The 16,406-nt window shown below is 39.0% G+C and overlaps 1 protein-coding gene across 3 annotated transcripts in view; it reads left to right on the top strand.

The window, feature by feature from the left end:
* The window catches only part of IGF2R (insulin like growth factor 2 receptor), a 57,712-nt gene extending 42,088 nt beyond the window's left edge, over nt 1-15,624 (top strand). For 2 of the 3 annotated variants that reach the window (XM_032101807.1, XM_032101805.1), the window contains 15 exons: nt 753-1,015; nt 2,635-2,847; nt 3,781-3,930; nt 4,960-5,121; nt 5,626-5,827; nt 6,235-6,381; nt 6,513-6,747; nt 7,678-7,814; nt 8,813-8,927; nt 10,298-10,444; nt 10,911-11,095; nt 11,474-11,660; nt 12,687-12,851; nt 13,466-13,535; nt 13,942-15,624. In XM_032101807.1, coding sequence (XP_031957698.1) covers nt 753-1,015; nt 2,635-2,847; nt 3,781-3,930; nt 4,960-5,121; nt 5,626-5,827; nt 6,235-6,381; nt 6,513-6,747; nt 7,678-7,814; nt 8,813-8,927; nt 10,298-10,444; nt 10,911-11,095; nt 11,474-11,660; nt 12,687-12,851; nt 13,466-13,535; nt 13,942-14,343 — 2,780 coding nt within the window. In that variant the 3' untranslated portion in view covers nt 14,344-15,624. Of the gene's footprint in view, nt 1-752; nt 1,016-2,634; nt 2,848-3,780; nt 3,931-4,959; nt 5,122-5,625; nt 5,828-6,234; nt 6,382-6,512; nt 6,748-7,677; nt 7,815-8,812; nt 8,928-10,297; nt 10,445-10,910; nt 11,096-11,473; nt 11,661-12,686; nt 12,852-13,465; nt 13,536-13,627 lie in introns of all 3 variants that reach the window. The other variant, XM_032101808.1, reaches the window with a different exon arrangement.
* The last annotated feature ends 782 nt before the right edge of the window (nt 15,625-16,406 follow it).

Below are 16,406 nucleotides of genomic sequence, written 5' to 3'. Positions count from 1 at the left end.
ATTTTTTTGGACATGAGGGCAGGAATGTAGGTGCTTCTATTGCACGTCTTTAATCCTCTGAAAATGGAGCCATTACAAGCTTCCAGCTAGAGTGAACTCTGTGGTGGTGCATTACTGTAATGCATCCGCACTGGGCTTTGTGTCTGCACTTCAAACCTTTGCCAGTCTTCTTTCTAGCTTTCTGTTCTGATGTGGGTGCTTCTGAAACATCAGTAGAAGTCAACTTTCTGCTTAATTAACTGGTTTTTAAGCTGCTTAATTGCAGGTTGAATTACTAGCTCTTCTGTCAAAGTGAATATGAAATAATACTTGAGCATCTTAGATGCTAAAATAGGAATATTGCTCGTTGTGAAAATTATTTTTGTGTAGTTAGAAGAAAATACTGGATTGATTTGGTTTTTAATAGGCATCTTAATAAAATTACATAAAATCTGTCTGACATTTTGTGTTAATTGCTTGGTTTTCAGAGAAGCAATAACCAAACACTGCTCTGTGGTTGCTTAAGCATGTATAGATGCAGTACATTCAGCTGGTTGATGAAGTATTAAAGGCAACATTTGGTCTTTGTATCAGTGCAGTTCAGCTCAGTTTAATGGCAACTCTGGATAGTGTGGCAAAGCCTATTCTTCTTAGGAAAATTAAAGTGACCTTAAAATCTTAAGTTTCCTGCTGCTTATGTTGTATGGTGCAATTTTTCAGGGCAGTTGCATCAGACTTGATCTGTTTTCTTTATTTTTCTCTCTTTACTTTAGCTGTCTGCATCACAGGTGGCCGAAAACCAGTTAATGCTGGAAAACAGAGTAAAACTTTAAGTTATGAAGATCAAGTGTTAAAGCTTGTCTATGAAGATGGAGATCCTTGCCCTGCAGACCCTGTGCTGAGGCATAAAAGCTATTTTAGCTTTGTATGCAAGTCTGAAGCTGGAGATGAGAGCCGGCCTGTTCTTGTGTCTTTTGACGAGCAGACATGCAGTAGTTACTTCTCTTGGCATACTTTCTTGGCTTGTGAAGAAGAGGTGAGAATCACTTTTTCAGAAAACACTTGTGGGACTTAAAATTTCTGGGGGGGATTAGATATAATAGCAGTATATTTTAAATTCTTTGGGGGAAAGGTTTCTTCCTGTAGTACAGAAGCCAAATTCATACAGGAGTTCTTGTATGCTTTCCATACTGACATTTTCAACAGGGATGAGCAATACTTGACAAACTCCTGTTTCTGTGTTGAGCCAAGTTAAAACTTCTAACACTTGAGAGTAACCCCTTTGTGGAACCTACTTAGCTGCTTTTCTGTACAGTTCAAATAGAAGCCATAGAGTGTCATGTTGGGAAGTGATGGTTAAGGTACTTCAGTGCTTGAGGATGGATACCATCTCTGTGCATGGGGATAGTCTTTGTTTCTAGGCAGGTGACTAGAGGCCAGGCAAGTACATGATCAGTTTGCTCAGTGCAAAACCTGATAAACTTCGATAGCATGAATTTAGAATCTGCTTCTGATGTACAACACATGCTGTAACAACATCATTTGGTCAGTTTAGTTGAACTGGTGCTCCAGACAATGCTCTGAGATAGTCTGTAGTTAATTTTAGCTAATTAAAAATGACCAGTAGTGGTGGGTGCATGGACTAAAAGGCAGCACTAGGAATAGAAGAAGGCTAAATGAGCTATTGGATGAATTTAGATCCTTTCTTAATACCTGAATATTTCTTTTTGTGAATCTGCCTAATCATTCTTTTTGCTGTTTTGATTACCTCCAGCATGACCATCATTCCCTGCAATAAATTGTTTTTCCTCCTCATCACTGTTTCTTTACTACAATAGCTCTGGCTTCCATTTAGGAAAACACCTTCCAGTTTTTCTTTACCCAGCAGGAACTTTCACATGTCCCCTCTTTCAGCTACACACAGTTCTGGTTTCCCCTTCAGTAATGTGTACCATGCTGCAATAGAAATCAACAGTACCCAATCCCACTGTGTTTTCTAGCCTGTTAGTTCCATGTGGTGATCCTTAGTGCACTTCTGATCACTTTTTTCACAGTGACCCAAGCTATTTCAGTATGATGATATCTGGGTAGCAACAGTGATTATTTGTTCTTAAATTAAATGGTAATTTTGTTAGTTGCTCCTTATCCAATATCTAAACAAGAATAGATTTCTCAAATTCCACATAGACTGTCAGTAGGTTTATGCATGTTAAGAGTGTATGAAATTGGTTCTGAGGAAATCTAGTACTCAAGCCATCAACTTGCAGTACACTAACTTTACATTGTTATAACCAGGCTTGTTTGTTGGAGGTGGTCCAATGATGTGTGGGAGATGAGGAGAGGAAGGGACAGGGCCCGATCTTAAAACCTCATAGTGACTACATTTGCTGGAGTATGTGTGCCAGAGCTTTGTCTTGGTATTGTTCTGATAGGGACTCCAGTCCATAAGAATGTTTAAATTATTAAGGTTTTTCATATGTTGCTTGTAGGTGTTTAGTATCTGTAGACAAGCGAAAATTGTAATGAATGCTGCTTTACTTATATTTGAAACTTTTGAATGGAGCCATGCTTCTGGCCCCAAGAAGGATAAGATGTTTGTCAATTAATCAAAGCAAGTAGTAAAAGAATAAGAGCAATAAATGTACCTTCTTGTAGGTGAAGTGCTCAGTAATGAATGGCAGTTCCCTTATTGACCTGTCTCCTCTGATCCATCGCACTGGGTATTATGAGGCATTTGTGGATGAAGATAGTACAGATGTTTCTCCAGACTTCTACATCAACATTTGTGAGCCTCTCAATCCTATCAAAGATGTCAGCTGCCCACCTGGAGCAGCTGTTTGCATGGTTCCTGTTAATGGATTGCCAATAGTAAGTACCATGCCAGGAATCACTGAAATGTGCATTTCTCTAATAGCTTAATATAGTATCCCTATGTAGAGACCCTGTTTGAGCCAGAGGCTTGACAATGGATTAAGGAAATGGAATGCAGAATTAAAATCTCCTCTGCAAAGTTCCCTTTTATTGCTTTTCCCTATGAAGAAGTATTTTTCTATTCTGAACCCCATTGATTTTTTTTGGATGTCAGAAGATTCAATACAGTGATAAATACGAAAAATTGCTACAGAGAATTTTTTTCATGAAGTGAAAAATAAATTCTGTGGCCCAAAGTGCTGTGTGCCAAATATGGACACTGGGAAGCAGAATGTCTTAGCCATTCTGTGGCTTAATTGATATTGTGATAGCCTGTTGCAACTGGAGCAGTCTAGACCCTAGCATGCTTCAAAATGCACTTAGATCTTTCATGGAAGAACTTGACAGCTGCATAAATAGTGAGCCTGTTACAGAGGATTGATTAACTTGTCTATGTTACTACCTTAAAGATCTAGGCTTTCGCTTTTGAGGACTCGTTTGCAAGCTCTAGAAGATAGACATAAAAAGCTCAGATTGTTTTCCATGAATTTCCATATTAATCTAGGGACCTTACTTCATTCTTAATGCTATTTTTAAGTGATGTGTTGGTAATTTGGCACATTGATGTAAAGAAGAATCTACCTCTAAGATGCAGAACCTCCCTGGCTTTTGTCAAGTTTTGTCAAAATCTGTTTTGAGTTGCTCAACTTGTGTTTTGTTAGGATTGAAATGTAATGACTGTTCTTTGAGTATAGAATGCAGTTTTCAAAAGAGCAATAGTAGTGCTCCTGTGTAAACCAAACAGATGAATCCGAGCTGATCTAATCTCTGGGCTGATCTGGAATCTAGATGTGTCCTGTACTTCTACTAATAACATTTTTGCTTGTGTAGGATATTGGTCGTGTTACTGAACCTCCCCAGTTCAATAAGGCAGCAAATGAAGTTTACATCACTTACAACAGCACTACTCCTTGTCAGATAAGCAACAGATTGAACTATACTTCTGTTATTGTATTTCACTGCAGCCAAGGAACTAGTCTGGTGAGATATCCATTAAAGTTATGTTGATATTGGAGTGTAATGGAAAGTGGGTAGTAACCAGTGTTAGCTGTGTTTAAAACTAAGTCAAGGATTTGTTTCTAGAATGTATGGATGGACTTGTTTCAAGAAGTACCATATTTGTATTCTTAACTGGCCAAAATTTTACTGACTGCCTGAACTTTAAGCTTGAGAGTAACAGGTTCTAATGATTCCAAGGATCAGATTCCATGGAAGTAATGTAATGATAACTTATCGCTGACATTAAACTTTATGCTGTATTGCACCTTGTTTAGATCCTAAAGTTTGTACTTGTACCTCAAGCTAACACAAGAACCAGTGTAACTGTACAGGTATTACTGTGAAGTGTTCTCCCTATGCTGTAACATTTTCCATAATCACACACAACTTTAAAAATTTGCATTTAGTTGCTTATGTTTTTATTTTGTGTCAACACCTGAACACTAAATTGAGTTTGCATGGTGATGTGAATCTAGCACTTCTTGAATTTTTTTAATACTTCAGCAAACTGTAGAGAAGCACTTAGATATGATGTTTGTCAAACTAGAGCTTGCTGAAGATCATGAAACCATTTTCTGTCAACATAGGGCATGAGCTGAAACTTGAGGCAGCTCTGAATATTACACAGACCATACTAATACTTCAGTTTAAAACATGATAAAGTAAACAATATTCTCTTTAAACCCTAACTCAGTGAAATTTCTTAATGCTCTCTGCCATCAAGAAGCACAGCTCTCACACTTTTGCTGCTTGCAACTGAGCTGAACATCAAAATCTCAACCCTAATTATGAAGAAAGCTTGTGTACCTTGATTGTTTTCTGGAGCTAGGTAGAATGCACTTCCCTTTTAAGTTTTTTTAGGTACTGATTATAATATGGTGTTTGTCCTACAATCAGTGAAGTCTAGCCACGGTAGTAACTGAGGTTAACTATTGGGGAGGGGGGGAAATGCAGAGACAACAACAAATTCTCCAAAAATTAAATGTGTCTTCCCGTGTTCTTTGGTAACAGGGTAAGCCGAAGATGATAAGGAAAGTTGATTGCACTTTTGTGTTTGAGTGGGAAACTCCAGTTGTGTGTCCTGATAAAGTGAAAACTTTAGGCTGCTCTGTGATTGATGAACAGCTACACTATACTTTTAACCTGACCAGCCTTTCTGGAAGATCATTCGAGGTAATGCCTTCTGGTAGCGTGACATTTATTTGTTTGTTTTTTTATTTACTTATTTATTTATAATTCCCTATTGCTATGAACACTTTAAAACTGCAGGAAGGGTTTCTTTTAAGCATTCTGGGGTGTGAGAAAAGGCTGAAATGTGCTGTGGTCAGTATCAATACTTGTTTGGCTTCTGGCAGAGGAAATAATATTAGAGGGTATAACATTTTAATATTTTTGAGAGTAAATTTAATGGACACAGTGATGGGTAAAGGAATGAGAAATCTTCACCTTTGATAGAGTCTTGAATGAGAGAGCAGGTCTGCTGAGCAGATTTTATCTGTGGTCCTGTGTGCTTTATCTGCAGTTTTGTCATATTAAGAAAGGCCAGACTTGCAAAATTAGTTATCTTCTCCTCCTGCATTATGCTAGTGCTGCCTAAGACTTGTTTTATGAAGCACTTGTGTGATTTTGTAAGTATTAACTCTAGACTTGCTGTGATGGTTCTGATTTTCTACACAGGTATTTTCTGGGTCCAACAATTACCACGTTGGTGTGTGCAGTGTAGGCTTGCCCCAGGGAAAATGCAGAGATGGGGCAGTGTGTCTGACATCTAAAAGTGGCATGTCGTCTTTTGGAAACCTAAAGGAAATGAGAATGGACTACAGCCACCAGGATGAAAAAGTCATCTTGCAATATACAGGAGGTGATCGGTGCCCTCCAGGTGAGATCGGAGCAGACCCATTCTTTATGTTCAAAACTTGTCAGGATATTTTTCCCTTAACACATGAGGTTTTGTTGAGACAGGAGGAAGCAACATAGATTTTACATATAGCAAAAGAAACATGTAGTTTTGCTAAATCACAAGCATCATACATGTTGATCTTGCAGATTAGTATCTCCCTAGAAGAGACAGTGCAACTTTTCTGCAGGGATGATTGTAGCTAACTGTGTGCTACATCTAGTTCTCCAATTGGGTTTAAATTCAATGTTTCAGTATTTCTGTTGTCTGTCACTGACCTTTCTTTAAGAAGAAATATATTGAAGTACAGGCTTTGAATAAGGTTCCAAATGTGGATACGCCTCCTGTTCTATTGTGTGTAGCTAAGAGATTATATCTTTCCTTCTCAGTGACTGAAAAGGGAGAGCTCTGTGTGTTCCCCTTCAAGTACAAAGGGAAGACCTATGAGGAATGTATTACTGAAGGGAAGAACAGGCCGTGGTGTGCTACAACTGAAAACTACCAGGGAGATGAAAAGTGGGGATTCTGTAGTAGCAGTAAGTACTTCCTATACTTCATGTACAAGGGTCTTAGCTAACACAGAGATTTAGCTGCACTAAAATCCATACATGCCTGAAAGCCTCATGTAAAATACACTTTTTCTTTTTTCCAACCTTTCCCCTTATAGCAACTGCAAGAAAGGAATCTACCATTATCTTTACATGTGATGAAAATGCTGGTGTTGGGAGCCCATACCTTCTCAGTGAGACTCTTGGTTGTGCTGTGACATTTGAATGGAAGACTCAGGCTGTTTGTCCTCCCAAGAAAATGGAGTGCAAATTTGTCCAAAAACACAGAACTTACGATTTGAGAATGCTCTCGTCCCTGACAGGATCATGGATCTTTTTCCACAATGGGAACTCGTGAGTAATGAGCAACTCAGAGGGAGCAGCTTGCTTATCAGTACAGTTGTAATGTGGCATAGTATTTCTGTTTGGTCCCTGCTCAGTGTCTTAAAGCTGTCAATGCTTAACACTTCATATAAATAAAAAATCTGAAGGGACTGAGTAATCACATTCTTCATTCTCACCCTTTCCCTCTATTGGTAACCCTTTTAAAAGGATGAATATGTCTAAACTAAAAGCTACTTAAAAGCTTTCTATTTAAACTTCTATCTTAAAAATGTAATTTTGTTGTTTAAATGCTATTTTTTTTTGATTCTTAATAGTGTTGAAGAAAAATCTTAATTACTTAGTTGCTTTCTTTTGACTCAAATGTGTAAGTTGTTGTCTAAAGTTTAACCGGGACTTTTTACCCATATTTCTCGATGTGTTAGCATAGTGGAAAATATGGATGTCAGGAAGACATCAACCTCTCCAGCCTCCCTCCTCCAGTGAGGAAGTAGAAATGAACTGGCAAGGATGACAGCATCTAATTCTAAACTTATGATAGACTGTGGGGTAACAAAACACTTCATTCACCACCTCGCTAGCAGTTCTCTGCCCTAGCATATCTGAGCTTGTATAGCTCCGAGGAGATGCTGAATTTAGGGTAGTACTATAATCTTTATAAATGAAAAAACTTTTGGATATTTCTTGACTCTGTTCCAATTTCTAGTTTGGACTTAATCTGGTAAATGATCAATTTTTTTTTTTGCATAGTCTTTTACTTGAAAATGACAGTTAGAAGTAATCTGCCAAACCTCAGTACATGCTTTATTCTGTCGGCTAATTGGAGATTTAGTTTCTTGCAACCTGTCTAGCTTCCTATGAAGATTCTAAAGTTTGCATATCACTTCTTCAGTTTAGCCTAAATGAATTTTAAAGAAGTTTTGTCTACCATGTTCTGTATAGGTACTATGTGAACCTCTGTCAGAGGGTACACGAGGGACCCACAGGCTGCCCTGAAAGAGCCAGTATTTGCAGGAAAAGCTACAATGGAGATGTTCAAGTTCTTGGACTTGTTCATACACAGAAGCTGAATGTGACAGGTAGAGAGTTCTGTTTTGTTCCTGTGGAGGGCTAGAGATTAAAGGATTAAATCTTATGTCCTGGCTATAGTAGTTCTTAAATTATGCTGAAGCCTTTATTTTGAAATATTTTTATCAGTGAATCTTCTGTTTAAAAATGAAAACAGAATGTGATGCTTAAGCCATGAGAAAATATTGAAGCAAATAAACAGTGTTGTCATTAAAGCTGTAAGAAATGAATTACCTATCTGAACATCAAGAGACCCTTTTATTACAGTGAGGATATCCAAACACTGGCACAGGTTGTCTAAAGAGGTTGTGGAGTTTCCTACCTTGGAGGTATTCAGAGACTGTCTGGACATAGTCCTGGACAGCTGGCTCCAAGTGACCCCACTTGAGCAGGGAGTTTGGACCAGACGACCTCCAGGGGTCCCTTTCAGCCTCAGCCAATCTGTGATTCTATAATTGTGAGAGGGGAAGTAATTTTTGTTCATCCAGTTTGAAAAGACTTACTCTGCATCTACTAACTTCTTCAATTAAAGCAGCATGTGAAGGATGATTAACTGGCTTCACTCTTAGGAAAACAAATACAAACCAATAATGTCAACTTTATTCAAGCTTCTAGTTTAAGGAATGTTTTTCAAATTGGTGCTCAGGGAAATTTTCCATCCATTTACAAAAGCAGTGACATGTATTGCCTGTGTTTATTGCCTGAGTTCCTTTATAAATGGGTATCTTCATTTATTTGTATGTTTAAAAAAATGATACTTTAAATGTAAACTTTTGTTACGGCCATACTGGGGACCTGAACACAGGGTACAATGTAAAGGCAAAGGTGTTTGAGGAGTGATTTTTAAATGATCACAAGTGTGAATGCCTCGAATTACTGAAGTACTGTAATTGATATATGGTCTATGCAGGGGAAAAGAATGCTAGAAGTAAGGAAGTCTAGGGAATGAGCAAAGGAAACTTCTGACAGCTGCTTACAAAAACCTTTTATCACCATTTTTTTCTTCTAGGTGATACAGTGTATATTAGTTATTCCAGTGGGCAAGAATGTAGGAAAAATAAGAAAGTAAGAACAATTATAGAACTGAAATGTGCAAGAACAGTTGGCATGCCCATGCTGCAGAGGTGAGTAATAAACTTACACACCACTGATCTTCATGGCCAATTCCTTTGTACCTGTCTAGTAAACCCTTAAATCTCAGGACAGGGACTGTCTGCTCTGTTGGACAGTCCTTAAAATGATCCATGGTCTGTACTTGCGAGGCATGGGGTCTTCTGGAGTTTGTGCAATTGTTCATTTCCATAAACATTGTATTTTGTATTTATCTTAAAATTTCTGGGAAAAAACTTAAACATTCTGATTTCAAATTAGATCTGACAGTGGCTTGGATGCTGTTGTTTCAATGTGCCTAGCCAATGTCATTGTACAACCACTCTTAACTCTGTTCAAAATCTGTTTATTGAAGGACATTTACTGTCGATAAGTGAGCTACTAAAGCATGGTTTATTTCTGCCTCAATACAGTGTATTTAACCAGAATCTGTCTAAAGTGAGGTATATGTGCATGATCACAAATACTTAGAAAGCTTGAGGACTTTTTTCTTAGTCTCTATATTAACTCCATATTGCTTGTAGAATTGGAAGACTGAACAAAATGCTCTGTGTGAGTCAAAGAACTAGGCAGCAAAGTTTGACTAGCTGTCAGGGTTTAGGAATGATATTCTCTGATTCAGGGCTCCCACTGAAACTATATGCTGCTTGTTCCCCCTTTCCCCTTCTGAGGGCTGGAGAGGAGAAATGGAGGCACAGAAGATAAATATCATGGGTTGAGATAAGACCAATTTACTGAAACAGAAATAAGATAAGAAAAGAAACGGTAACAACATTAATACCAGTGACAGAGGATACAAGAAGGAGCTGAATGGTTCAAATGAGACAACGATACATGACTGGGGTCCCTCTGCCGTGCTGTGCTGGCCCAGGAGGGACCCCTTCTCCCTAGAGAAGATGTCCTTCCCCCTGTTCCTAGCAATGATGTGAGGTGGTATAGAATAACCTCTGGGTCCTGGCCATGGGCTTTCCTGGCTACTGCAAAAATTAACGCTGTCCTGGCCAGAACCAGGACACTAGCTTATACCTATTGTTCTGCTTAAATAAAAGGCGGGTTTAGCATGCTGCAAAAAAGCAGCCTGATATGTTCGCTAGCTAAAATATATCAATAAAACCCTTTGATACACTATGGGAATTCTGGAATTTTCAGTAGGAAGCTGAGGTACAGCCAGGTCTTCTAAAATCATGAAAGTGCAGAAAAATCCATTGCAATTCTTCAGGTAGCTTTTTTTGAGTGCTACTTGACTATTTTAGCTTACTCTCGGTGTGATGCTTAGGCAGGATGTTGTCACATGTGGGTTAGCAGTTGTCCTTTCCTTTGGTCAGGATGCTAAAAACTTGTTACTCTTTCCTGATATCCTCAGCTCTATCTTTCATTTTGGTAGGTTTGATGAAGAAAACTGTGCCTACTACATCACATGGGATACACGTGCAGCTTGTGCTGTGAAGCAGCAGGAGGTAGAGGTGGTGAACGGAACAGTCATTAATCCTGCAACTGGGAAAAACTTTTCTTTAGGGGATGTTTATTACAAGTGAGTAAAAAAGCCCCAAACAAACCCCAAACCAACAGAATGGTAGAGCTAGTTACCTTTCTGGAGAAGATTGCTAAGCTGTGCCATTTACCGTCGCTGCAGATCACACCATATGGTTCTCAGTCAGGAGTGTGTATGAGCCACTGAATCGTGCTTTTGTCTTCAGTTTATCTTAAACCTTTGGAGTTATTTACATGTTCACTCACACACTTGAGGGCAGTATAGCTAGAAAAGTTTGCTTTCTGTGCTTGCTAAGGATTATACTTATGCTAAATATAATCCTTACTTCTACTGTTCAGGGAGGAAGCCACAGTCCTGCATCTTTTCTGGTTGCTGAATTGGTCACTCAGCTTGCTCTGGTATCACCCAGTGATAGCATCTACCACTGTTGCCAGTTTTATGTCTTAGGAATAACCCCAGCCTGTGTGTTTAGACTTAAGAACAGACTTGTCCTCTGTTTCCTCAGGTTGTACACAGCTTCTGGTGATGAACGGACAAATGGTGATAAATATGTATATCAAATTCAACTTTCTGGTATAATAAACTCAAGTTTCACAGAATGCGTTGGAGCAAACATCTGCCAGGTGAAAACTAATGAACAGCGTGTTCGGAGAGTTGGTTCTGCCAGAAATGCCAAATATTACGTTGACGGTAAGTACCTGCTCACCACAGAGAATTGCTTGATGTTCTGTGAATTGCTTCATCAGAAAATGGTTCTTGATTAACAACATCTGTGCTCATCTGTTTCTGTAAAGCTATCCAAAGTCTGTCTAGCATAATTTAGATTGCTTTTTTTTGCTGTGTAAGCTCAGTTGCAAATACAGCCTTAATATGGGTTAGGGCTGGACACTTGAAGACTGAAAGACTTTGTTAAAAACAATGCGAGGTAGAAGACTTTGGTCTCCTGTTTCCCTCTGTGCTGCTGCATAAGCAATGATTTCCTTTAGCTAGCTACTTTTCTTTTCAGGGTCTAATGTTAACATTGTTCTCAAGGAAGTAGTAAACTACAAGGTTTTCTTCTCATTGTAGATGATGATTTGGATGTCATATTTTCATCTGACTCCAGATGTGGTAAAGATAAATCAAAGTTTGTGTCTTCAACCATTTTCTTTCACTGCAATCCACAAGCAAAGGAAGGCATCCCTGAATTCCTTCATGAGACAGCAGATTGCCAGTATTTATTTACCTGGTACACAGCTGCTGTGTGTCCATTAATGTGAGTAGTTAACCATTTTCTGAAAGCAGCTTTTGTCAGCACTTCTCAGCCAAAGGCTTCTTTGTATTTGTTCATCACAGTGATTGGTAAAAGGGGAAAAGCTAAAAAAGCAGTAGATAAATTGATGATCGTGTATGCAGTGTTTGGCACATGACCACTAAATTAAAGCTTGCTAAACTGATCTGGACCTAAAGCTGGAGAGGCACAGTGGAATTAGTATCATTGTTTTCACTAAGTAAAACCCACTGCAGCTGACAGAACATGCTGGTTTGTGTTACTGAGAGGAGCAAACAGTTCGTGGGTGAGGTCTTTGGTCCCCCTTGTCTTACTGTCTGGAAAACTTTGAAGCTGTGACAAAGACTGTCCTTTCCCTCTATCTGCCCACTTCTTTAGCCTGGAATGGAAAATCATTACAGGCCTTAAAGGAATAATGAAGTATTTCTGCAATTAAATATGATCAGCTAATCTCCTGATTAGTGAGGGGACAGTGTTAAAAGCAGAGTGTCTGTATCTAAGTGCTTACAGCATTCTTGACAGGTAGGCAGCCTCACTGTGAAAAATGGAGTGACTACTTCTGGGAGTGTTTACTTTCTGGCTGCTAGCTTGAAAGCACAGGGAAACTCTTGATTCTGATTTAAACCCATTGAGGGAGTTTGGTCTGTGCCATAGTCAGATGAAAGATAATTTCTGTAGCTGTTGCAGCTTATGCAAGTGCAGATTTGGTTCTAAAACAGCAGCTTTGTGTGGACAACTGCTGCTGTATAAACTCTGGAGTGCTTAATTGTGGTCTGCAGTCTTGACTGTAGTTTCGTGCACTATTTGATAGCATACTGGGATGTAGGCACAGTACATCTATTTGTGTTTTTCAAGTTGTTTTTTACTTAGATGAAATCCCCTAAATCTGTTTGTGCAGCTCTTAGGTTGGACTGACAGGATGGTGTGGCATGTTGTCTTTTAATCTGCTGTTTCTAATCCAGTTTAACAGAATTTATCAATAGATCCTATCTTTTCAATTTACATTGCTAGATTAACCAATGATCCAGGAAACAATCAGCACCAGACAGATGAGGAGACCCAAATACATAAAGGTCTTTCAAGGAGAAGCCAGGCTGTTGGTGCTGTGCTGAGTGTCCTTCTGGTTGTTCTCACTGCGTGTCTCATAATCTTGCTGTTCTACAAAAAAGAGAGGAGGTAAGAAATTATTAAGAGGCTTTAGAAGTTTCTTTGTCAGGACTTGGTTTTCTGCCAAAAGTGAAAGGGAAATAGTAAACTTTAGAGATTTGAGTTCTGTTTTTTAGTTGGCAGCATCGACTGTCAAACTGCTGGTTCCTTCAAATTCTCCATTACTGTCTGAAGGCCCATATAAAAGAGGGCTGGGATGTACAACTGAGTTGGTCTAGCCTATGTTGTGGGCAACTGCTAATTAAGGAGCATAAAACAGCATGACAACATTGTTAGCATTTGATATCCCTCTCCTTTCATGAAGTCAGGCCATATCCATACAGCAGTGTCAAGGAACAAGTGCAAGTCCTGCTGTTCCTCTGCTTTCCAGACAACTTTTGGGGTGTTTTTCCCTTAGACATGAAAGCCAGAGGGGTTTCAGAACAGTCAGCCTGAAGCTTTAGCAAGGGGGAAGATGTACATCTTCCCAGAGTGAATTTTGTTAGAGTGGTTCAGGGTCAGTGTGATAGTTTGCAGCTCATTTGTTGATATGCTTTATGTTGATGGTAGAAATCCAGTGAAGAAAAGTGAGGGCTAGTAAGTGGATATAGTCTTTCTAATGTAGTATTCTTCCTTTTCCTTAGGGAAATTGTAATAAGCAAGATAACAAACTGCTGCAGAAGATCATCTGGTGTTTCCTACAAATACACAAAGGTAATACAGTGACAAAATCAAATCTGTTTCTTGTAAAGTTTTTTTTAAATTAAGCTTTTTTTAAATAAATAAATAACCCCCTTAATTTCTAGTTCCTTTACTGCATGGATACCGTACTGTGTGGCATCAGGAAAGCCACATAGCTGAGATATGTATATATTTATACTGTGAAATGGGAAAGGAAGATAAAGAATTGAAGAGCGGTCTATAAATCACCAAGTAACGTGCAAACGTACAAGAAGAGAACAAAGTCTGTTTCAGCGCAGTGAAAAGTGATCTCTTGCAGTGTTACTGTCACAGCTACATTAAACCAAGGTCGTGTGTGCTGTGGGGTCTGACGATTGGGGAGATCAGTGTGTGTCAGTCTGGAGTGGCAGATACAGTCTGGTCTTTTCTTTTCTTGCAGATAAACAGCGAAGAAGAAGCTAATGAGAATGAGACCGAGTGGCTTATGGAGGAAGTCGCAGCACCAAATCCAAGAATGGCCAAAGGAGGGCAGGAGAATGGTCACATTGCTACCAAGTCTGTTACATCTGAAGCCCTTACCTCTCTCCATGTGGATGACCTGGACAGTGAGGATGAAGTGTTAACCATTCCAGATGTAAAGATTCAAACAGGAAGAGGACTAGACAAGAGCAAGCACCCACAAAAGAAGCCACACAGTCTTGGCAGTGATAACAAGTCTTATTTACTGAATGGAGGAAAGGAAAGGAAAGCAATAGCCAAGCCAGGCCAGCAGAAGGCACAGAACTCTACAAATACAGTATCATTTCATGATGATAGTGATGAGGACTTGTTGAATATTTAATAACCCCTCTTGTGCCTAATCAAATATATATAGAGAGATTATATATAACGGGACAACATTTCCAACCAAATATGAGGACTTCAGCCTGAAAGATTTTTCTGAATTTTGCCTTTAACAAGAAACCATTGAAAAGGGAAGAAGAGAAAGATTTTGTGATTGTTTACAATGATCTGTTCAGTAATGACTGGATTTCTGACATCCAGTTGGCTGAGTTAGTTGACTCTCTCTAGCCAGGACACTTTTTTTTTTTTTGAAGTCTCAGCATAGATGTTAAATGCTTGCTTAAAAAAGAGAAACCTTTGAAAGGAAAGGATTAAGGCTCAATGAAGCCCCTGGCTTCTGAGATTCAAGTTATCTGACTACTATCGTTTTAACTCCTTGTATTTATTGATCCTCACTACTCAGGTTTGCTTGATAGTAACATGTTCTTCCTGCCGGCAGGGTATTATTCTATGGGTTCACCCATTGTGAGACAAGGAAAAGTATAACTTTTGTGTGTTGGGATGATTTGATGTAAATTTTGGAACTGGTCTAATTTATCCTGTAAATTTGAATATCCATTCTAATTTAAACAGATAATTGGTTCAAAGGTGTGGATGGAAAGGTACAATTCTGTATAGCTTTAGCCTGAAATGGTTGCTGTTCTTCGCATGGTATTTTTTTTTTGGTACTGGTCGTATGACTGACTTTATCAGTATTTGCCTAAGCAGCTGACAAGCACCCAAAGATTTTTTTTTCCTTGATTATGGCTGGACTAGGCCAACTGCACAGACAACCAGAGTTTTCAAGAATGTAGAGGCAGAGTTCCTGTAATACAATCTGTGCTACCCAGTTTGTCATCACCAAGAAAAGCCCAAGGACTAGAGGAGCCCTAGTCTGCATAATGCTTCTCTCTGGTATTAATATCAAGAAAATAAATTTGGGCCAATGTTTTCTGATAGCCTGATTTCTAGTCCATATGCTATGATCCTGGCCATGGTCATTGATTTGAAATGTTGCTGGTAATGAATGCAAGTCAATTTTTCTGTAGCAGTCTTGCTCTTCTCCAGGTATTTCCTAAATAAAATTATGGACAATGATAGGGTTTCAAAGCATTGTACAAGAACATGCATTGGTCAGAATTTTTTGAAACTTTTTGTTGTTCCTTTTGGCTGGCTTATTCAGTTTCAACAATGGTTTCTTTTTATAAAAACTCCATTTTGAATCAAAATAGTGTAATATAAAGTATTCAGCAATTTCAATAAAAGATACGAAGTGGGTATTCCAAATCCCACATCTCAAGTCTGGAATCCTTCTTACACTATTCCGTATGCTGCTCACCAGCCTAGCGGGACCCTTTCCTGCTGGGATGGTTTATACCTCAATTGTGTCACTCAAAATGAGAACCAGCGTTTGATGACAAAGATCAGAATAGATAGGTAGGCTCTGGTGGTATGTTCTTTCTTTTATCAGACTTGGGTTTTCTTCTTGTATTGTTACCAGTGGAGCTGTAAATCAGTTTGGCTTAAGCTTCATCTTTTCAAACTTAAATCAGCATTTTTCATATTTAGAATTAGGTGAGCTGGGGGAAATCAGAGGCTTGATGGTGTATTTTTAATACTGTCAGTTATCATTACACAGTTTTCTCAATGCATGTTGGAGAATTCTGTTTCCCTTCCTCAAGTCATCAAGGCTGGCATTTTGGAGTTGTTTGATCCATGAACCCACTGCATGAAATTATTTCTCCTGTGTGAAGTCACATGGTCTCTTTGTTTGGGCTATGCCTAATGAGGCTTAGGTAGAACAGAGCTGCCCTGTCTGGGGGTGCTTATTTGAGCAATATCAATGATAGAATTTGTATCTGACAGCAGTGGGAGGTAGGTAGGCTGGCTGAATCTTACCTCATAGAGAGCTGGATGCAAACCAGCTTCACCAGACTATTTTTCCCAGAAGAATACTCTACTTACCTGTAGGGAGGGAAGGGTTATGAGGATAGCAGGGCCCAGATGAGTATGTACAAATGGATGGGCCAGGAGGAGAAAGTTTGCCAGTCAGCAACATGACTCCTTGGGAAGTGTCCCTTA

Source organism: Corvus moneduloides, chromosome 3 (genome assembly GCF_009650955.1).
Source record: "Corvus moneduloides isolate bCorMon1 chromosome 3, bCorMon1.pri, whole genome shotgun sequence".
NCBI classification, from domain to species: domain Eukaryota; kingdom Metazoa; phylum Chordata; class Aves; order Passeriformes; family Corvidae; genus Corvus; species Corvus moneduloides.
Note: the sequence above shows the minus strand (reverse complement) of the source record. Positions and strands in the feature narration are given on the sequence as shown.